We start from the raw sequence: 21,491 nt of genomic DNA, 5'->3' as shown, positions 1-21,491 counted from the left end.
TAATGCAAAAAGAAAAAAAATTATATCAAGATAGATCAAATTAGGAGTTTTTTTAAACCAAAAAAAAAAACAAAAAAAAACAATAAAATAAAATGTGAATACATATTTGTGGGTAGAATACCTACCAAATTCAGTAATATCCAAAAACGAGGCTAACGCTTAATATTTTATGCTTGTCAGTCTTTTAGATATCTGTTTTTTTGATTTATTCATGCATCGTTCTTTTTTTGGAAACGATAAAATATTTTTGTTTCTGGATTCTATCCGTTTTTTGAATATAAAGATTGATAAGATAACAAAGTTCAGACAGGAAAAGATATACTATATTCTTGCATTCATATTTCATTTCTGTTAATTTTTAATTTTTTTGTTTGTTGTGTTTTTTACTTTTAGTAGTTTAGGATTGGAGAGAATCAACGGTTTAATGTCACTCTCCTATTAAGTTAATTTACTCAAAGTTTGTCTTGAAGAATTCATGGTTCATTGCTTCCTTTGCAGTCAATCTCTCTTGATGGTCATATCTTAGCAAGTGATCGACTAGGTCCACAAGAATTGGGATAGCAAGTGGAGTAGAAGTAGTGACGAAATTGTCCCATGGTTTCCGAGAGAAGTCTCTCATAATGTTATCGTATTCAGAAGGAAGCTTTAGACCGTATTTACCCAAGTACGCTAAGAGTTCTTTTGTTCCTAGCACACCTGCTATTTTAACCAGTTGGTCAGCGTTGGAAGAACCTTTAAAGAATGGCTCCTTTTTGAATATTATGGCTGCCAACATACAACCTACTGACCATAGATCAAGAGAGTAGTCGTATTGATTCAAGTTCACCAGTAGTTCCGGACCCTTGTGATAACGAGATGCTACTCTGACGTTGTAATCAACACCCGGGTGGTAGAACTCTGCCAACCCCCAGTCAATCAATCTTAGTTTCCTCTGTGTAGGGTCTATCATGACATTTTGTGGCTTCACATCCCTATGCATTATACCCATGGAGTGACAGTAGTCCAGGGCAATGAGTAGCTGTGTGAAGTAGTATTGTAGATCAGACAATGTGAAAGTCGGATATAGCGTTCTGAAGTCAGCATTCTTCACTTCCTCGAATATTAACGCAGGAATCTTCGACGCAGGGTCCTGTACAATGTCCAACAGCCCAATCACATTAGGACCTCCCGTCAAATTGGTCAGAATCTTCAATTCTCTGTAGATCTTCTTCATCTTCACAGGCTTCAGCACCTTGATCACACATGGCTGGTCATTGGTTATACACTTCCCACTAAACACCTCAGAATACTTACCACGCCCAATCTTGGTCACAATCTCATAACTAGAGATCTTACCCCAGTCAATGGTAACACCTTGCTCGTAATCCCAGTACTCTTGCGGTCTTTGCTCACATGCATCCTTGTACACACGAGCCACAGAATAAACTCGACTAGACTTCTGGTTCAAACTCGACGGAGGCAAAGGCATTAGTTTTTGAATTTCTTTTGCTATATTCTTACTTTTATATCAACCAGTCTATGGATACAGTTCTTTTACCGCTTTGCTTTGCCTTTCAATTCATATGGGTCTATGATGTTGCCAGTATTTTTTATCTTTGCTTCGAATTTTTTTTCTTGGGACTTTCCTGATTATTTTTTTTTCTTTGCCCTTTGATTAGAGAGAGAAGGCCCTTCGTTGAATGTCCCTTTCTTCAGAGCCAATTTACCCTATGTGCTATATACGGGTTCAAAACAGAATAAGAATCATAATCAATTACTGTATATAAGCTTTTATATTGTTATATACTAGTATCTCGTTGGGTCTACCACTTCTCTTCTGGGTTCGCTTTGTAGGAGATGTAGTCCTCCCTCTTGAACAAGGACAGTTCGGTCTCGTTCTCGATACCGTACTCAAACAACTTCTTATCACTCGAGGTGTCCAGTGTCCAATCGCCATCGTGGTCGAAGTTTATCACTAGGTTCACGGTCTTGGACCCGTGGGCATGTGTGTATATCTTCAAGGTGTCGTACTCCACGTTACGGAACGGTCTGAACGCACCCTCGCTATTGATCTGGGCACGACAGTCCGCCAGCAAGTTGGCCGCCGTCTTGTTCTGTAGGTCGTAGTTGTGAAACACGATGTTCTTAACGTTACGGTACGGAAACGACTTCACCACCCGCACAGTGATGATACTGTTGGTAAGTGGCCTAGCCGTAGAAGTTAGCGGCTCCTTGTCATCGAAATCAATGGAAGTAGACATGGTTCGTGTTTAACTTAGTTTTTTTATGTGGCTCAATTCACAAATAGCAAAGAAATCAAACTTAATAGTAGCCAAAGTTTTTATTACTCCCTGCGTAATTTGGCCCCACCCAAAAAAAAATTGAGCTACAAACAGAATTTTTTTTTATTTTTTTTTTTGGTGGATATATTAAAGAAAGTAATTAAGACTTCTAATAAGAGAAAGAATAATATTAGCCTTCTACTTCATTCATATGTCTGAAAGTTAGAGGTCCAGTTAAAGTTTCCTTATAAAAATTAAATATTATATGTATTTGTGACCCAACTCGAGGTTCGAACTGATGACTACTTTTGCTCTTTTCCAAAGAACTGAAAAAAAAATTAACGAAAATTTTTTTTTTTGCGATGCTCATCGCATATTGAAATATTTACTATTGAATTGATGTACTATTGTATTGATGTACTATTGGATTGATATATTTGCTATGTAGCATTTGCAGTGTTATATTGAATTTGTATACTTGTTAGTTTTAATTTTTAAAATAGCACGTAGAATAATAAAGCAAATAAAATGGAGCAAAAAGCACATGTTAAGTCGTTAGTATTAGATGCTACGCCGTTGATTACGCAGCCATATAACCATTACCAGTACTATGCTGAGAAGTTCTACACTACCCCTACTGTTTTCCATGAGATCAAGGATGAGAGGGCGAGGAAGAATCTGGAGGTCTGGCAAGGGCTTGGGAACTTGCACCTTGTGCATCCGTCGAAGGAGTCGATAGACCGTGTGAGCATGTTTGCCAAGTTGACCGGTGATTACTCTGTGCTGAGTGCTAACGATATACATATCCTTGCATTGGCGTACGAGCTGGAGAAGAAGTTGAACAATGGTGACTGGAGGTTGAGGAGGAAACCTGGAGACAAGCTGAAGTCAGTTGAAAAGACCTCAGAGAACCCAAATGCAGTTGAAAAGAAAGAGACCAAGGTAGAGACGCAGCAAGGTGAAGGTGAAGGTGAAAAGAAGAAGAAGAACAGAAGAAGAGGTGGTAAGAAACAAAAAGCCAAGAGGGAGCAGCGGATGGCTGAAGGAAATGATACAGAGGTAAGAGAAGAAATTGAGCCAAAAGAAGTTGAGACGACAGAAGTTGAAGATAAGCAGGCTGAAGATAAGCAAGTTGAAGCTGAAAAACAGCCAAAGGAGGTTACAGTAGAGGCTCCACAATTTGAAGAATCAGATGCAAAGGAGTCTGACGACTTAGATGAGAACTATGATGAGGAAGACGATGATGGCGACTGGATTACGCCTGATAACTTAACTGAAGCCATTATTAGAGACAGCGGTGAGGATGTTACGGGTTCTAAAGGTGTCCTGGCCTCGGACCAAGGTGCAGCCTCTATAGATACTCCTGAGAATCAGGTGGCCCTAGCAACTGGTGATTTTGCAGTACAAAACGTAGCATTGCAGATGAACCTGAACCTGATGAACTTCATGTCCGGTCTAAGGATCAAGAGACTACGTAACTATATGCTAAGATGTCACGCTTGTTTCAGAATGTTCCCTCTTCCAAAAGACGGTAAAGCTAAGCACTTCTGCCCTGCCTGTGGTGGTCAAGGCACCCTAATGAGATGTGCCGTATCCGTAGACGCCAAGACTGGTGCGGTGACCCCACACCTGAAGTCAAACTTCCAGTGGAAGAACCGTGGTAACAGATACTCCATGGCCAGCCCGCTGTCGAAGAACGCTGTGAAGCGTTACGGTAAGAAGGGCCATCAACACGCCAAGAACGACCAGGACGCTCCTATCCTCCGTGAGGATCAGAAAGAATACGAGAAAGCAATGAAACAAGAAGAATGGACGAGAAGACACAACGAAAAAGTCCTCGACAACTGGATCGGAGGCGGCTCAGCAGACAACTACATCTCCCCATTCGCAATCACAGGCCTAAAACAGCACTCGGTGAAAGTAGGAAGAGGGAGATACGTAAACAGCTCCAAAAGAAGAAGCTAAGCTCCGATAGTTTAATATTAAATACAGCAAGTTATATAATAAGTCATATGACATATCTTATTATACGATGAAAATTTTTATTGTTTTTTTATGAATTTCAAATTTTTTTTTCAGAGCTCATCGATTTTTTTTGCTTTTGCGATGCCCAAAAAAATTTTTTTTTTCAATGCTTTCACCTCGATGAGCACAGAGAGATGGGACTTTTGATGTGGAATGACGTTTGTTCTTTGATTTCCTGGTTTTAATGTGAATCTGATCTTGATTTTGATTTTGATTTTGATTTTGATTTTGATTTTGATTTTGAAATTACTTTCATTGATTTACAGTCCTATTTGTTAGTTCTTTTTTATATTTATTATATATTAACTTACTTGCAAAACAAAGTGGGTATCGTATAATTAATAATAAAAAGTACTACAAGTCTAAGAACTTGGGCCGCTCACTTTTGTATTAGCAATCTTATACTTCTTTTTATTCCAGTGCTAATAATAATTAATTAGTGGGATTGGAAAGAAAGAAAAAAATAGTACTAAAAAGAACCTAGAATTGACAAATAAAAAAACAATAAAAGGTAGGGTATAAGATTAACAGGATTTTAGTTGTTATTTTTGGAAATTGGATATAATTTAAGAAAAATTTGCGGGGTAAACGTATAAAACTTTTTTTTTTCAATAATTCTAAACAAAATAATAATATAATAAATTAATTACATGGTTGAACCAAGTGATAAAGAAGTGGTTTCTCCTAGGTTTACCAAGGCTGCATCTTTGGATGCTAATGTATTAGCTTCAAGGGAAGCTGGTACTCCAAAAACCAGTAATAGCCCATTGGATGGGTCTCAAACTAAGTCCATTATGAATGTGAGCGGTACTTCTGGCCAAGTGGTTAACAATACTCCCGAGCCCGGTTTGAAGAGAGTGCCAACAGTTACCTTTAGCGATGTCAAACCAGTCGTTTCATCATCGAAGCCAGGAGATATAATCATTGAAGCTGGAAAGAAGCCTGATGTTGATTTTATCACAGGAAGCAGGTCAGTCAGTAGTGGTAGTCTAAATACATCTGCATCTACGGCTCCTAATGACTCTGCTCGAATTGTAGCCGCTATTAAAAATAATAACAATGCAGGAAACGCTAATATAATTAGCGGTCCGGTACGAAGCAGGGCACCAGACTTGATTGATCCGGTTCCTTTCACTATTCCCGAAATCGATACTCAAAGGCCACCAAGTGAGAACGAACATCTTCATTTTGTTGTTGGTGATCCATTGCATACTCCTGGGAGAAATAGTGCTTTAAATAGCCCAGGTTCTTCTGTTGGCTCTAGTAGGACCTCTGATCCCCAAATTCCTATCAAGGAAGAAATACCACCTATCTCTAGAACACCTCTAAATATACCGAAAGCACTAGAAGCAGTCCTAGAAGAGGGATTCGCTAACTCTTTACCATCTAAAATTTTGAAAAGAGAAAACTCTAAAAATATTGACCCAAGATTGCCACAGGATGATGGTAAGCTTCATGTTTTGATTGGTGCTACTGGTGCAATCTCTGTGTTTAAAATCAAGGTTATTATCAAGAAGCTGGAAGAGATATATGGCAGAGATAAAATTGCTATTCAAGTAATATTAACACACGCAGCTTCCCAATTCTTTAGTAAAAAGTACAGCAAGAAGAACAAAGTTGCCAGTAGAATTCCATCAGATGCAGCAGTTAACACAATGCCACAGGTTAATAAGACTGAAAATAATGAAAAGAAATCTGAAGAGCTTAATGCTGATGGAGTTTATCATCCTGGTGTATTTACTGAGCTTCCTCCACACATCCATGTATGGTCTGATGTAGATGAGTGGGATGCTTGGAGGCAAAGAACTGACCCTGTTCTGCATATAGAACTTAGGAGATGGGCCGATATCTTGGTAATAGCTCCACTAACTGCTAATACTCTAACAAAGATAGCGCTAGGCCTTTGCGACAACTTATTGACTAGTGTAGTAAGAGCATGGAATCCCGCTTTCCCAATATTTTTGGCCCCATCAATGTTCAGTAGTACCTTCAATGCTGCTATGACCAAAAAACAGTTACAAGTTATTAAAGAAGAGATGCCCTGGATTACCGTTTTTAAACCCAGCGAAAAGGTCATGAGCATCAATGGTGATATTGGTCTTGGCGGTATGATGGATAGTAACGAGATTGTAGACAAGATAGTGATGCAATTGGGTGGCTATCCAAAGGATACAGAAGAAGAGGATGATGAAGAGGATGACGAGGATGACGAAGAAGAAGACGCCAAGAATAGTACTTCTAAAGATGAATTAATGGGAAATGATGATGATGATGATGATGACGATGATGATGACGATGATGATGACGACGATGATGACGACGATGATGAAGACGATGATGAAGACATTCATGTAAACCCCATTATAGAATCATCAGCATCGTTATCTACATAGTCGTTGTTTATTTTCCCCCAGACATAGTTGTTTCTTTGTTCTTACTTGACACAGTTTTATATTACATTATAGAGAAAAAATTTGTGTTATGTTTTTAGGTTAAGAGTTTACATTCGTCGTATCATATCCTCCCTCTTTTTTTTTATTTGCATTAACTCTTTTAATTATTTTACTTTTAACGTCATCTTGTTTGTTTTAGTATATTTTTTATTTCTTTTGTATTGCTATTGTACTTTACCGTTTTTCATTTCGTTTCATTTATTTGATTGTGTATTCTTTTTTTTTCCTTTTTCCTGAAATGTTTATAATTTTATAAAGTAGCATCTATTCACAATTTATTTATTTGTCAAACATAACCTAATAAATAATACTTGATTATATTCTCTATTTTGAAATAATAACCCAGTGGCTCTGCGAATATATAATCTATAATATATACGCTTATACGGCTCATCGCATCACGTGCTATACTAAATCACGTGCCACAATTTTAATTTTTCTTTCTTTTTTTTTTAATATAGAGCCATATATATTTTTTTTGTATTACTAATATATTTGATAACAAGATAACATACAGTAAACTTACCGATTTACACTTATATATATTGTATTAAAAACTTTAAGGACCGTGTTTTGTCGGATAGTACAATCATACACTGACAGGGTGCACAAAAAAATTATACAAGCACGATGGTTAGACAAGGTTTATTATTGATTCATCCAGCTATTACCACTACACCTGAGGAAGTGGAGAAGGTTAAGGCCTCGGCTGCTGCCAAGGACATCAAGTTTGTTGATCAGTTCTTAATTAACAAGGTTAACGAAGGTAGTGTTAAGGTAGAGCAGGACAAGTATGATGTTATCCAGTATTTGACTCCGGAGGCTCCTGAAGCCATCTTATTCCCAAAGAAGCTTGTTGGGACTCTTTCGGAAGGTTTGAAGAAAGACGGTGTCTTGTATGGTTTGAGTGATCGTTACAAGCTTGATGCGTTGGTTAATGGGTTTGAGATTGTTCATGGTGAAGAGTACCACTGGGTGAAGAAGCAGGACTCCGAAGTTCAAGTTGAGGCTGTAGCGGTTCCCTTGAAGAAGTCCGGAACATCGAAGAGCTCATCACTCCCTTCTTTCAAGAAAGCTTCCAGCGGGAAAGCGCTGCCCTCTTTTAAGAAGGCTGAAAGTAAGCCTCTGCCATCCTTTAAGAAAGAGACGAAAGAAACTAAGCTTGAATCCAAGATTCAAAGAGTCGGCAGCTCTGATGAAGATCTGGACGACGATGAGGATGAGGAGAACTTATTTGATGCTTCCAGAATGAAGTATTTGGATGATGGTGATGATGAGTCCCTAGATGAAGACGAACTCCTCGATGAAGAGGATGCCAAGAACTTGGGTAGTATTACTATGATCACATGTGGTAAGAGTAAGACTAAGAAGAAGAAGGCATGTAAGGATTGTACTTGTGGTATTAAGGAAATGGAGGAAGAAGAAATCGATAACATCAGAAATCAACAGGATAATATCGTTAAGTTCACTGAAGAGGAATTAACAGAGATCGACTTCACTATTGAAGGTAAGAAGGTCGGTGGATGCGGTTCGTGTTCACTTGGTGATGCTTTCAGGTGTACAGGCTGTCCATATTTGGGTTTACCCGCTTTCAAGCCTGGTCAACCAATTAACCTGAACAGTATCACTGATGACTTGTAAAACGTCTCTAACGAATTTGATTCGATGGAGAAATCTGGGATTGACCGTGCCGGTGTTAATGGTCAGTTGGAACCAATTAATTTCTGGTATTGGTCTATCAAACTGTGTTCAGTTTATTTATTATTAAAGACTCAGAATGTGCCTGCCTATTTGAACTCTATTGCATAAAATTAACGATCAGCTTTTGTCTCTACGGCTAGGTTATTTTAAATTTGCAATTCCAACACTTGCTATTCTAGCATGGTAGGTTTTATTTTATTTTATTAAAAGTTCTGGCTGCTAAGATAAACGGTGAGTTTTCTACTATATGTAATAATTCTCCTTACCTTTTTATAACTGTTTTTATTTACATTGTTCTTTAATTATATCTAGTTTTATTGATCTGTACATTAGAGTTTCATTGATATTTTTCTAGTACAGTTGTCACAGCCTCATGAACATCCTTCACTATGTAGCTGGGCTTGACAATTCCTAGATTGTCGCCATCCCTATAAACGCCGGATTTAACGAGGAAACTCGACCATCCATAATTTTGGGCTCCAATTATATCACTTGCAGGATTATCACCTACCATGAAAACATCGGAAAATGGAGATTCTTTCACTGGATCACCAAGGTGAGGCAATGTAGCTTTTGTTGCAGAAATATCACCGGAGACCAATTTATTATACCAGTCTATTAGTACATGATGAGCAAAGTCGTAAGTCAGTTTGGTTGGTTTACCAAGAGTCATATCTTCCAGTTCCTTCCCTCCATTTAATTCGCTATATAATTTCCTCACTAATAATCTGAAGGCTCCTTGTCCGAATCTATTTAATTTATAGGCATTAGCCCACAACAAGTCCTGGTTTGAGAAGTAAATTGGAATAGAAGGCTTTGAGGATTGATTTTCTCTTAAAGTACCAAGGTAGCCATCCTTCGAATTGATAAGATCAGAAATGATCTGCAAATCAGCAGCCCAATCGTGAGGATCATTGAAAACTAGCACAGCATCAAACTTATCCTTTTCTAAATTAGGAATCTCCCTGGAGTACTCTGCAAGTTGTTGATCGTTTAGCCCAGAAAATGGTGTGATACTCCTATCTAATCTAATAATATCAGTTTGATGTACGACGTCTTGGAAACCATAGTTCTCTGCAACTTTCCTAACATTAGGGACACCAACCGTCAGAACCTTCTTATATTTTGATGTCAAGGTTTTGTATGGGGTATGACTTTGCACTATTTGTAGAGGAGAAATTGGAACATTAAGGGCATCAGAAATGAACTCAGTACGGTCCTTTTCCATTGTCCCACCACCATTGGTGAGCAGAATAAATGGTATATTACTCTGTTGAAGCAATTGCAACGCTTTTGAGGCACCAAGAATTGGGGTCCTGCTCCTCAGCAGTACACCATCGATATCGAACGCGAAAGCAAATGGTTTCTTTTGCGTACTTATTAACCTTTTGAATACAACCATCGTCGAAGCACTAGTTTATACTCTATCTGTTCACAGCCAAATACTATGAATGAACTTACTGAAGCTAAAATATATAATTGATGAAATGAAGATATTTGATGATTTACACAGTTTTCTTGTCTTTCAGTAAGGGAAGGCACCGGGCATCGCCTTTTTTATTCCTCGAGACAAATAATATCAAATTACGTCATTTTAAGTACTAATTATTAAATAAATAAAATTTATATACTAAGTGTCTAAGTATTCTATCGTTTCTATTAATGAACTTATTTATAAACATTTATCTATCTTAGGACAGTTTAGGGATCAGATAGTCGGTGTCTAGCTCAAATGCTCGATATCCCTCATCAATATGGTATTTACATGACTCATTGAAGGTCACTGATTTTTCAGGTAACAGGACTCCTGTGGCGTTACCAATGACTAGCAGTCCAGGAGGTCTTGATCCGATTTCTTCTACTACACTAGTTAAGTATTTCAGTTTGGTCCTTGTAATCCTTTGATCAGGACAAGAGGCTCTCTCAACAACAGCCACAAGAACTTCTGGATCCCAACTCTTTTCTAGCAGGACCTTAACTAAAGTATCAACTCTGTGTAGTGCCATTAAAAAAACAGTAGTCCTTGTTGACACATATTCTGGCACTTGAGGTAGAGCACCTTTTCTTCCAGTACCTGTACAGATCAATACCTGATCAGCGACGGCTCTCTGAGTAGCAGGAATCTTCGAAACCACTGTGGCGGCTAGGGCTGAACTTATCCCTGGAAGCACAGCTGGTTCATATCCATGGTTGCTGAAGAAATTGAATTCTTCTCCTCCACGTCCGAAAATGTATGGGTCTCCTTGCTTTAACCTAACGACTTTCTTACCTTGAGCCAGATATTCCAAACCCTTTTGTAGTAATTCCTCTTGGGCTCTTTCCGCATTACCAGGGAATTTCCTGGCTGTAAATGTTTCTGTATCCTTGGGTATTATATCCAGTACTGTTTGTGGTACCAATTTATCTGTTAATATGACATCTGCAGTTTTGATTTCATTTAGAGCACCGAGAGTCAGCATGGAAAGAGATCCGGGTCCACTACCTACCAGAGATATGGTGCCTCTTTGGTTCTTCTTGCACATTGTTCCTACATCTATTTTGACCTTCTTGTCAATATGTTGATCAGTACTACCATCGGTGGACGGCTTTTCAACCGGTAGTGTACTCTTAGGTTCACTAGACGACTTTGTTGCTTTAATAGAGTGGCCCTCTAGGTCTTGCATGGTTATGTCAGCGAGTTTTGTCAACGGGTAGTATTCCATGACTTGTGATAGCCAACGAACTCTTTTCTCTCTTTGTTCACGTTCTGTCATGTCAAACTCGTGTATCAGTCTATTGAATTTGTGGCTCTCCCATCCATCCTCATCGAGTCCATATCCCAGGGTCGGTTTTGACAAGTCTGTCTCCATATATTTCTCTTTGATCAGTACTTTCATATCTTCATTAATGATGTGGTCCTTCAGTTTACCCATATTAATAACTACATCCGAGATGTTAGCCGGCAGATGAGACACGATCTCCCGCTTGATCCGGTTTGCAAGCAGGTAACCTTGGCCACATGTAGTCACAGCAATCTGTAACCCACTGCCCTTGGGGTCCACATACGTGGGGATCATATTGAAAGTAGAGAATTCGGGTCTGTGGAAAGTGTTAATGGGTATCCGCATTTTCACACACTGATTGTAGATGTGCTTCAATTGAGGGTCCTGCTCCAACGGCAAGTTCACGAAAACACGGTCAACCACTCTACTCACCACACTACGCCCGAGAGTAGTAAGATCAGACAATTGAAAATCACGATAGAGCATCCTCACTTCCGCAATACCAGCAAATTCCTGCTCTAATTGCTTCCAATGTTCCTGGAAAGAAGCATTAACAACAACCACATTACCACCAGACGATAACAGCGTCCTCACCCTGTTCTTAACCAACCCTAACTTGTCAATTGAGGAACCAGTCCCAATAACCAGCGACACCTCTTGCCCAACATTAGCAGTAATCAATGGAATCATTCTTGTATTTGTCTTGTTCTTGTCTTCGACTATCTTAACCTTGATCCTAGCATAACCAAAAACTATACCATGTTTATATATGTTTATATATTCTAGATATCAATATATGATAATATTAACAATATGATAATATTAACAATATGACAATATTAACAGTATGATAAATAAGCTCAAACTGTGGGTTTCCCACTATTGTGGTACTTAGTCATCGAAGGAGTTTCATGGCATTCCACACGCACAAGGCACCGATTTCGAGAGACAGCGAAAGAGAGAGAGAGAGAGGGACTCATAGTTAAGCACACAGCAACACAGTCACAGTATTAACGACCCATTTCCTGGTTTGCTAACGCTTTAAGCCTGTCCACCCGTGTGTTACTGTTATTGCTATGTGGGTACCCACCAACCACCATTTTTTGTAAAAGTGCTGCTACGCGTGTTTCTGCGTGGAAAGCCACAGCTCAATCATGATGCTCTCTTTTCTCATATATTTTGCTTTTAAAAAAAACAAGATCACGTGAGAGTATACTCTCACGTGATCTATATATAGAGATATATCTGTCTATGTATAATTGCTATATATTTTGTTATTTTGGTATTAGTTGATTTAGAATTATAGTGTATTTATTATATACAAGGGTCTTCTTCTCTTAAATTCAATCTTATTTTGGTATGTAGCGGGCCAATGATCTAGAGAGGACTACACCGTAGGCTAATAGACCTGCGATGTGGGTCATGTTGAACAGAAGACTGAGTCCGTGGCTCTTTCCGAACTCCTTGCGCAGTGGTGCATCGTGTACCTCCAGTTGTTCTGCGTCGTTCTTGTACTGTTCTCTGACCACGCGTCTCTCCTCCTTGATCTTGCGTGCCCATGGCATCAGCCAGAACAAATTGGTTAGGCCTCCCAATGAAGACACGGCCAAACTAGTGATACCCATGGTGGTTAGCCCCACTGGGGAGGTTAGGCCAATCACCACTGGAGAAATACTCTGCATCTTGAAAAACAATGGGAAGACATGGTTCTGTAGCGTAGAGAATTGGTCCCTCTCCAGGACCTTGAACGCAATTGGTGATGCGATAAACGAGTAGAAACTGGTACCGCCAAAGGCAAAGGCATATAACAGCAGATGGGCAGATGTCTTGATAGTCATTTTATATAATTGTCTTTTCTCCCTTTCTCCACCTGCTAAAGAATATACAATGACAGTACTAAAAAATACGTAAACCTGTAGTATTATAATTATATGATCCAGTATAGGTGCGGTTGGTTTGGCCTTTGGTATGGAAAGACCCTCTCCTTCCCCCCTCAGCTCATCTCCCCTTCTCAGAAATTGGGTTCAGTCCGGGTAAATATATATAGACAGGTGTGCATATTAGGCGGACAGTAGAGCAAATTTACATATATCTTATCTGTACAATATATATACTGTGGTATGCTCGGTATATGCACGGTGAACTACGATGTTGTGAACAGTATATGGGTCCATATCGAAATACCTTAATACGATTACACGTATATTATGACTTGTATAATTCCGGGTAATACACAGGAGCTATCTATAATTTTTTTTGGGTGCTCTCTCATGATGAAGTAGGTTGATTAGCATGGCTAAGAATGTTATTTTATTTGTTACAGACTTTGGATCTTTAAGTAGTATATTAATAAAATATATACCGACGTAAAGAAGGAAAAGAAAAAAAAATGGTAGTTAGGGCTATAGCGCAGAGGTCTATTGGGAGGAACGGTGTAGGAGCGTTTGTGCAGCCGTGCAAGAAAATTACTTTACAGTATTGTAATTGGGGAGGGTCTTCTCAAGGAATGAGAGAGTTTTTGAAGTCGAAGCAATTGGATAAGCTGGCGTTGAACGAGCCTCACATACAGTTTGAAGTTGTACGGAAGTCTGGGCATCCCATTGTAAGAGCACATTACACCAATGGACGTGAGAAGGTGATATGTGTGCGTGGTGAGGATAGGAATGTTGTCGAGAACAGAATCAAGCAGTTGAAGGAATGTAGTGGTGAGATATTACACAAGCGTGTAGCAGGGCATAATGTTGAGACATTGAACACCAGTGTTAGAGGTATATGGTCTCCATTGCACGCTGCTAGAAAACACAGAGTGTGAGAGGAAGCTCACATACATTAAATAAACTTAGATAACTACTTATTAGACCATGTAAATATGAACTGTTATTAATAAATTCACTAAATTTCATCAGTATTTAAGCCTAAAATTTCATATGATATTTTAAATCCCACCGGGTAATATCCTTGAGCGAATCAAAAAATCGCACTTTGAAAGAAAAAAAAAATTTAATTTTTCAGCCCCAGCCTTAAAATATATTAATGGATTTACCTAAATATTTAGTAACTTTTATTTTTGGGGATGAATAATAATTAAACAATAAAAACAACTACCAATATACAAAAAATTTGAAGCTGAAGATATACTTAGGCTATCGAAAAGATTCATAAAGTAAGAAACTAAATTATAATACAAAAAGAAAAACTGCTAAGGAGGCATAGAAAGAACAACAAAGATGTTGGATACCTATTTACCCTATGTGGATGATGATGATATAAATACAGAGCTTGAAAGGTGGATAGATGAGTTAGTAACACAAGAGATCAGGAAAAGCAAGCGAGAGGAAGTACATCCCGAAGTGCCGACGGGGTTAACGGTGACGCTAAATGAGTATACTCCCTTTGATAGCATAGACTTGAAGAGGTATGATGTTGATATGGACAGTGAAAGTCGGATGCTGGCCATTACAGACTCATACTTGCACCATTCGGAGCTAGCGATGAGAGAGTTGATCTCAAGGACGTTAGTCAACCAACTAGTTATGAACAACGAGCGGATCGCTGCTGAGCAGCAGATCATCTCTGACGCTGACGCTGAGGTTACCAAGAAGCTGGATTCCTTGGAGAAATACCGGGAGAACGTGCAGAAGCGTTTTCATGAAGAGACCGCTGATAAATACGAACAGAGTGTGATCAAACGTATGAGACGATAAGTAATGACCCAATACAATAGCATTCGCATAGTGCATAATGCATTAAAATTTCTACATAAGCATATTGACATAAATTACATTTGAAAAAAAGAATGGATATGATGATTAGTTATATATATAAAAAGTTAATGTTTGTTTCTTTTAGATATATATTAAGTTTATTTGTCCAAAACATCAGCATCGTATCTTTGCTTGAACCATTGGATGGTGTCTTCCTTGGAAGTCTTGTGGGAGTTACCGACGGTAGCTCTACATCTCTTTCTTCTGGCGATTCTGTTACCTGGTCTACCCATGACAATGTAGAAGTCCATACCGAAAATACCAATAGATGGGTCGTACTTGATACCCAAGTCAATGTGTTCTTGGATACCGAAACCGAAGTTACCGGTGGCAGAGAAGTTTCTGTTTCTCAATTGGTACTCCTTAACCTTCAAACCTCTTTCCAAGATTTCCTCAGCCTTTGGACCTCTGACGGTAACGTGAACGGCAATCTTTTCGTTTCTTCTGATACCGAAGGTTCTGACGGTGTATCTAGCCTTGGATTGGACAGGAGTTTGACCGGACAATTGTTCCAAAACCTTGGAGGCTCTGGTCAATCTGTCACCGGATTCACCGACGGAGATGTTCAAGACCAACTTCTCGATCTTCAATTCACGCATAACATTTTGGGCTTTGGCAGACATCTTTGGCTTTTATATGTTTTTAGGTTGTTCGACACTTACAATTAAGCAAAAAAGAAGAAGCTATTAAAAAACAATAACAGAAGTCTCTCTTAAATAAGTTAAGAACACTATTGAATAATATACAATAAAAAAAAAATATTAAAGACAGAGAGTTTCAATATCATCAAAAGAAATTAGTGAAGGTTGGACGAGATGACCTTTGGAATTAAGAAAATTTTTTTTTCACTTCAATCAACAATAATCGCTATTAACGTGGAAAACCACCTGATAATTACCCAGCTTTGTTTGTCATACCGTTTTTATTCATTTCTCCGGTATAATAGTACACCCAGTTAAAAAAAAATACTGCTCCGGGGAAATCTGTGAGAAATTTGAGGGAGAATAAGTGCGTACAGGGGGGTAAGTAATATCCAAATAAAGTAAGACCGCATTAGAATAGAAAAAACCCGCTCATAAAAAAGTAATATTGTTTTTGAATGTGAAGGTGTACGGGTGTTATAATATATATATGAGTGTGTTGCTGTTCTGTACACCATGTGGAGAGAGAACAGTCACAAACTAGGAGCTGTGAGGGTTAAAGAGGTGATATATGGGATTAACTTAGATACTCTCGTAGAGCCAGCCATAGGAGAAAAGAAAGGGCTAGTGATTACAGGTAGGTTTTTCTCATAATAATTTTTTAGGGTTATCTATAGTCAAAAACTAACCCACGTTGCTATGTAGAGTCTTAATATAGTTGAAGTCTTGTATATTGGTATTAGTGACTTATATTTATGATTATATTTATGACTAATTATCCAAGTGCTATTCTATAGATTGTCGAAAAGATAGTAGGAGGAGGACTACACTATATAAATAAAAATATCTCTGCTGACTAAAAGGAGGGCCATTTGTTTAGATAGTTCGAAATATAAATTAAAGCATCTAGGGTCGATAGATATTATCGAAATAAGTGGAGCTTGTAATAAACAGGGAAAACGAACGAGGTGAAAGCAAAGCCAAAAGCGTGGGGGAAAAATAAAATGACGCAGAGATTCACATTCGTGTCGGTGGTGACGGTGGTGACTGTGACAATGATGTTATGGTTTCTACCCTTTAATGAGTTGAGAGAAGATAAAGGATATAGGATACGGTTTGTGACGGATGAAGAAACTCGGGCTGGGTTGGAAAAGCAGTTGAATTTAGGACTTACGCCGCGGGATCCTATACTGATTACTGATCTACGGACCGGGGCCAAGAGGAAGTTGCATGGTAGGTTTTTACACATCACAGATATCCATCCGGACCCTTATTACGCTGAAGGCAGCTCTCTCGAGGAACTATGTCATGCAGGGAAGCCCGGGAAGAGGAAAGACAAGGCCAGGAAGTTTGGTGTGGCTATGGGTGGATGTGACTCACCTATGTTACTGATGGAGAGGACTTTGAGCTGGATCGAGGATAATTTGAAAGACCAGGTTGACTTTGTGGTGTGGACAGGTGATAATATAAGGCATGATAATGACCGTAGGTACCCAAGAACTGAGCAACAGATATTTGATATGAATGCGGAAGTGGCTGAGCGGATGAAAAACATATTCAGAGACCATGACTCGATGGATCCCCGTGCCTTCAACGTCCCGGTGGTGCCATCTATTGGGAACAACGATGTCTTCCCTCACAACTTATTCTCCCTGGGGCCTACTCTACAAACTAGGGAATACTACAGAATATGGAACGACTTCATACCTGAAGAACAACAAAGAATGTTCGATAGAGATGCTTCCTTTTTCACTGAAGTTATCCCAGGTAAACTAGCCGTTTTATCCCTCAACACATTGTATCTGTTTAAGGCCAACCCACTTGTGGATAACTGCGACTCAAGAAAACAACCAGGATACCCATTGTTGTTGTGGTTAGGCTATGTGCTAGATGAAATTAGAGAGCGTGGTATGAAAGTATGGATAACAGGACATGTACCACCAATCGCAAAGAACTACGACTCTAGCTGTTACAATAAATTCTCACTATGGATGCATGAGTACCGTGATGTTATTATCGGTGGGTTGTATGGACATATGAATGTAGATCATTTCATACCAGTTGATATACATGCTGTTAGAGAATCCATGGACGAAGAGATGCTCTTAATTAATCAGGAAGATAGAGTCAGTAATGAGATTATGGAGCACGCAATAGCTGCCAAAGAGGCCTATTTAATGGGTGCTAGACCTGTCAACAAGGAGGCATATATGGACGGCGTTCGTGAAAACTACTATGACGAGGTTAGGAGTCAAATAGAACAGGCTAACTCTGGCTCAGATATCGAAGTTGAGGCGAAAAGAGGTAAAAAGGGCAGAAAGGGTAAGAAAGGTGATAAAAAAAAGAATCGGACTTTTGAGGAGCTATGCGATGACTATGCCATTGTCAATGTCGCTGGTTCAGTTATCCCTACATTCAATCCTAGTTTCAGGGTTTGGGAATATAATGTTACTGAATTATCTGAACTAACCACGAAAGAAATAGAATACAAACCCTGGGATAAGTTCTTCGAAGAACTGGAAGAACTAATCGATATCGAAGTTAACATGGATGATAGTGATATAGTTGATGAGATGACGATGAAGAAAAAGAAGAAGAAAGTAGATAAGAGTATACCAAAGAAAAAACCAGATGATATCCCTGCTGGACCAGGTCACAATGCTGGGTTGTTTTCACCGGAGAAATTTGTACATTATTATGCCAACCTGGAGGAAATAAACTCCAAATACGAAAAGCTTGTTGAGGAAGGAGCTAATGAACAAGAGGCTATTGAAAAATCTTTCAGATACGAAGTTGAGTATACATCTAAGGATGAACCATATCCTATGGATAATCTCCTTGTAAGATCGTACTTGAAATTAGCATCTGATCTAGCCTCAACCAAAAAGGTATGGAAATCTTTTAAAGAAAGGGCATTTATTTCTAGTGGGTATAAAGACGATGATGATGAAGACGATTGAGTAACAAATAGTATATATTTTAAATGGAACTATAATTCTACTTTTTTTTTTTGCTGCATTTTAATTGCTTCGTCTCTGTAGTTTAATGGTTGTATTTAACCTTTCATTCGTAAATAATGTACGGCTTTAGAAATTTTATTAAAAGTATTAAAAAAAAGAATTTTTTATTGTATTGATATTTATAAAAGGATATATTGCATTAAAGAGAAAAACAAAATGAATAAGCAAAAAAAAAATAACTATAGATACACAAAATCACCTAGAAAGACATTCTATCTATAAAAATTTTTGGTCTGTCTTGTTATAAGTGTATTCTGTTTTCTGTGCATCATATATTTACTTTATCATTAAAACCGAATGAGTTAGATCAAGCGCTTTATTTCTTAGCAGCGTTCTTGAAGTATTCCTTGGATTCATCAACGGTTGGCTTGATGGTAGCGGAACCTGGGGTCCAGTTACATGGCAAGACAGTACCGTGCTTGTCAGTCCATTGGAAACCTTCGACCAATCTCAAAGCTTCCTCAACGTTTCTACCGACTGGCAAATCGTTGATGGTAATTTGTCTAACAATACCCTTTGGATCAATGACGAACAAACCTCTTAGAGCAATACCTTCTTCTTCGATCAAGACACCGTAGTCTCTAGACAAAGAGTGGTTGGTGTCAGCCAACAATGGAATGTCAACAGGACCCAAACCACCATCGGCACGGGCAACGTTAGTCCAGGCCAACAAGGAGTATTCAGAGTCAGTGGAAGCGAACAAGACTTGGGCGTCTAGGTCAGCGAATCTCTTAGCAGCCTCGGAGAAAGCGACAATTTCAGTTGGGCAGACAAAAGTGAAAGCCAATGGAACGAAGGCAAGAACAACGTACTTACCCTTGTATTGTTCCAAAGAGACTTCATCGAACATACCGTCAATGACAGCAGTCTTCTTGAAAGTTGGAGCTTGCTTTTGAACTTGAGCGACCATTTTTATTTTTGTAATTAGTTTGTTTTGTTTTGTTATTGTGTTTCTATGAACTTGTTGTTCTTATTTATTTTCTTAATAGAAATTTATTAAAGAAGGAATTGAGTTTTGTATATTTTTACAGATCTAAGTATCCTTTATATACCTTTATTTTCAAGAAAAAAATAATTATTATGTATTGTGTACCATTGGTGTAATAAGAGCTTTGATTTGCTTTAATTGCTACTTTGACTATCGAAAATCTAATAACTTGATCTACATTAGTTAAGCAAGATATGGGTAGTCCAGAACTCCCTCTCATCTCTCGTAATGTGATTTTGTATCTAGAATAGTTGTGTTATTACCAAAGAAACAGATGGGCCTGGAACTAAAATTTCGTTAGTTACAAAGCATAACAGACACCCCTCTACTGCTTGGTTATCTCTTCAAAAATCCATCCATCTATGTTTATTTCTTTTTATTAGTCCCTTGTGCAGTCCGGGAGGAAAAAAGAAATTTTTATTAGATACTTGTCGCCTTTCGGAAGAATCTCAGCCCTTCTCAAGTTTAATTGCCCTGCCCTCTTTTTCCCAAAAGAAATATAATAAGATATCAAGTCAATTTTATTCCTCGAGGAAAAGAATGCTGTACGGCGCTTTCACTGCTCTGCATTTATTGTTCTAATTTTTTTTTTATCTGTTGTCTTTCTTTAGAGATACACGTTTTCTCTCTCTCTCGAACAAGCACACGCACTTCTTTCTTCTTTTTTTATTTCCTTCAAAAATTTGACGTCATATTACCCGGGAGATTAAGGCCCTTAAAAGATATCCCACCATCAATTACGTGATGTAATTTTGAAGGACCGAAAATATGTACAACAACGAAGAAAAAAAAAAAAGTGGGTGCTCTTACTTATTAAATTACACACCCGATTTATCGGCTTAGATGTAGTTGTCTTAAAATAATATTTCTTTATACTTCTATTTTCATTATAATTTCTGTCTATCTATAGTACTTACTAAAAATATTGATATTGTTCTTACTTTTCAAAGATGAAATTCTTTAGCTCGTTGTAGGCCTTGTCGAGATCATCGTTGACGATGATTAGATCGTGAGCACCCGTGTTGGCGTACTCCATTTCGGCATCTGCGGCGGCAAGTCTCTTTTCCAGGGACTCGGCGGTTTCGGTTCCTCTTCCCTCTAGTCTCTTTCTTAGGTCTTCGACGGAAGGAGGGGCGACGAACAGGAATCTGGCGTTCAGGTCCTTGGTCTTGACTGCCTTGACACCTTGCATATCGATGTCCAGGATACAGGTCTTGCCGGAGCTCTGGACAGCCTTGACGGAGTCCACGGTGGTACCGTAGTAGTTGCCGCTGAACTGTGCCCACTCGATGAACTTGCCGCCATCGATCATGGACTTGAACTCCTCGACAGTGACGAAGTTGTAGTCCTTGCCGTGGGTCTCGCCTGGTCTTGGGGCACGCGTGGTAGAAGAGACACTGAACCCAAATGTGGTTGGGAACTCAGCAAATAGTTTCTTCAATAGTGTGGACTTACCAGTACCACTTGGACCAGAGATGACAATAGGACGAGACATCTTTTTTTTATTATTATTCTTTCTTTAGTGTTGTTTTTTTGTATTGACCTATTATTTGTGTCGAAGTATCACGTTTAAATGTTCGTTCGCGTTGTTACTTCTATCTACTTGCAAGCCTAACGAAAAATTATTGACCATGCCCAAAACGAAAACAAAAAAAATTTTAAGAAAAAAGCTACCCGGAATCTTTAAATTTTTTTAATTACATCTAATTTTTAAGATAATTAATTTTTATGGGTATCAATTATATTCCTGTTTCCATAATATCTGGTTGTTGTTGTTGTTTTTATTTGAATTGGTGGGGGTTAAATAGTACTATATCAAATATCCAAATACATTACTTCCATACTCAAACTTTGGTAATATCACACGACTAAAGCA

General features: G+C 38.5%; 14 protein-coding genes across 14 annotated transcripts; 6 read left to right on the top strand and 8 right to left on the bottom strand.

Moving 5' to 3' along the window:
- Positions 1 to 448: 448 nt before the first annotated feature.
- CKA2 (casein kinase 2 catalytic subunit CKA2) lies at positions 449 to 1,468 on the bottom strand (the record flags this gene model as incomplete). Its single annotated transcript, XM_071051245.1, has 1 exon — positions 449 to 1,468. One exon carries the CDS (start codon positions 1,466 to 1,468, stop codon positions 449 to 451), a length of 1,020 nt encoding a protein of 339 aa, XP_070907941.1.
- A 334-nt stretch (positions 1,469 to 1,802) lies between these two features.
- Positions 1,803 to 2,240, bottom strand: AIM29 (Aim29p; the record flags this gene model as incomplete). The annotated part of the gene is made up of 1 exon (XM_071051244.1): positions 1,803 to 2,240. The coding sequence occupies one exon, from the start codon at positions 2,238 to 2,240 to the stop codon at positions 1,803 to 1,805; it is 438 nt and encodes a 145-aa protein (XP_070907940.1).
- Positions 2,241 to 2,789: 549 nt separating this feature from the next.
- On the top strand, positions 2,790 to 4,226 carry NOB1 (rRNA-binding endoribonuclease; the record flags this gene model as incomplete). The annotated part of the gene is made up of 1 exon (XM_071051243.1): positions 2,790 to 4,226. One exon carries the CDS (start codon positions 2,790 to 2,792, stop codon positions 4,224 to 4,226), a length of 1,437 nt encoding a protein of 478 aa, XP_070907939.1.
- Positions 4,227 to 4,936: 710 nt separating this feature from the next.
- On the top strand, positions 4,937 to 6,679 carry SIS2 (phosphopantothenoylcysteine decarboxylase complex subunit SIS2; the record flags this gene model as incomplete). The annotated part of the gene is made up of 1 exon (XM_071051242.1): positions 4,937 to 6,679. The coding sequence occupies one exon, from the start codon at positions 4,937 to 4,939 to the stop codon at positions 6,677 to 6,679; it is 1,743 nt and encodes a 580-aa protein (XP_070907938.1).
- A 690-nt stretch (positions 6,680 to 7,369) lies between these two features.
- DRE2 (electron carrier DRE2) lies at positions 7,370 to 8,380 on the top strand (the record flags this gene model as incomplete). Its single annotated transcript, XM_071051241.1, has 1 exon — positions 7,370 to 8,380. One exon carries the CDS (start codon positions 7,370 to 7,372, stop codon positions 8,378 to 8,380), a length of 1,011 nt encoding a protein of 336 aa, XP_070907937.1.
- A 397-nt stretch (positions 8,381 to 8,777) lies between these two features.
- RNJ42_01074 (uncharacterized protein) lies at positions 8,778 to 9,842 on the bottom strand (the record flags this gene model as incomplete). The annotated part of the gene is made up of 1 exon (XM_071051240.1): positions 8,778 to 9,842. The coding sequence occupies one exon, from the start codon at positions 9,840 to 9,842 to the stop codon at positions 8,778 to 8,780; it is 1,065 nt and encodes a 354-aa protein (XP_070907936.1).
- Positions 9,843 to 10,131: 289 nt separating this feature from the next.
- On the bottom strand, positions 10,132 to 11,892 carry MET1 (uroporphyrinogen-III C-methyltransferase; the record flags this gene model as incomplete). The annotated part of the gene is made up of 1 exon (XM_071051239.1): positions 10,132 to 11,892. The coding sequence occupies one exon, from the start codon at positions 11,890 to 11,892 to the stop codon at positions 10,132 to 10,134; it is 1,761 nt and encodes a 586-aa protein (XP_070907935.1).
- Positions 11,893 to 12,551: 659 nt separating this feature from the next.
- TMH18 (Tmh18p) lies at positions 12,552 to 13,040 on the bottom strand (the record flags this gene model as incomplete). Its single annotated transcript, XM_071051238.1, has 1 exon — positions 12,552 to 13,040. The coding sequence occupies one exon, from the start codon at positions 13,038 to 13,040 to the stop codon at positions 12,552 to 12,554; it is 489 nt and encodes a 162-aa protein (XP_070907934.1).
- Positions 13,041 to 13,591: 551 nt separating this feature from the next.
- Positions 13,592 to 14,014, top strand: MRPL51 (mitochondrial 54S ribosomal protein mL43; the record flags this gene model as incomplete). Its single annotated transcript, XM_071051237.1, has 1 exon — positions 13,592 to 14,014. One exon carries the CDS (start codon positions 13,592 to 13,594, stop codon positions 14,012 to 14,014), a length of 423 nt encoding a protein of 140 aa, XP_070907933.1.
- Positions 14,015 to 14,429: 415 nt separating this feature from the next.
- On the top strand, positions 14,430 to 14,906 carry SNT309 (Snt309p; the record flags this gene model as incomplete). The annotated part of the gene is made up of 1 exon (XM_071051236.1): positions 14,430 to 14,906. One exon carries the CDS (start codon positions 14,430 to 14,432, stop codon positions 14,904 to 14,906), a length of 477 nt encoding a protein of 158 aa, XP_070907932.1.
- A 158-nt stretch (positions 14,907 to 15,064) lies between these two features.
- Positions 15,065 to 15,589, bottom strand: RPL11A (60S ribosomal protein uL5; the record flags this gene model as incomplete). The annotated part of the gene is made up of 1 exon (XM_071051235.1): positions 15,065 to 15,589. The coding sequence occupies one exon, from the start codon at positions 15,587 to 15,589 to the stop codon at positions 15,065 to 15,067; it is 525 nt and encodes a 174-aa protein (XP_070907931.1).
- Positions 15,590 to 16,611: 1,022 nt separating this feature from the next.
- Positions 16,612 to 18,567, top strand: PPN1 (endopolyphosphatase; the record flags this gene model as incomplete). Its single annotated transcript, XM_071051234.1, has 1 exon — positions 16,612 to 18,567. One exon carries the CDS (start codon positions 16,612 to 16,614, stop codon positions 18,565 to 18,567), a length of 1,956 nt encoding a protein of 651 aa, XP_070907930.1.
- Positions 18,568 to 18,943: 376 nt separating this feature from the next.
- TSA2 (thioredoxin peroxidase TSA2) lies at positions 18,944 to 19,537 on the bottom strand (the record flags this gene model as incomplete). Its single annotated transcript, XM_071051233.1, has 1 exon — positions 18,944 to 19,537. One exon carries the CDS (start codon positions 19,535 to 19,537, stop codon positions 18,944 to 18,946), a length of 594 nt encoding a protein of 197 aa, XP_070907929.1.
- A 1,015-nt stretch (positions 19,538 to 20,552) lies between these two features.
- GUK1 (guanylate kinase) lies at positions 20,553 to 21,110 on the bottom strand (the record flags this gene model as incomplete). The annotated part of the gene is made up of 1 exon (XM_071051232.1): positions 20,553 to 21,110. The coding sequence occupies one exon, from the start codon at positions 21,108 to 21,110 to the stop codon at positions 20,553 to 20,555; it is 558 nt and encodes a 185-aa protein (XP_070907928.1).
- Positions 21,111 to 21,491: the final 381 nt, after the last annotated feature.

Source organism: Nakaseomyces bracarensis (genome assembly GCF_045282275.1).
Source record: "Nakaseomyces bracarensis strain CBM3 chromosome Unknown Scaff5_0, whole genome shotgun sequence".
In the NCBI taxonomy this organism is placed as follows: domain Eukaryota; kingdom Fungi; phylum Ascomycota; class Saccharomycetes; order Saccharomycetales; family Saccharomycetaceae; genus Nakaseomyces; species Nakaseomyces bracarensis.
Note: the sequence above shows the minus strand (reverse complement) of the source record. Positions and strands in the feature narration are given on the sequence as shown.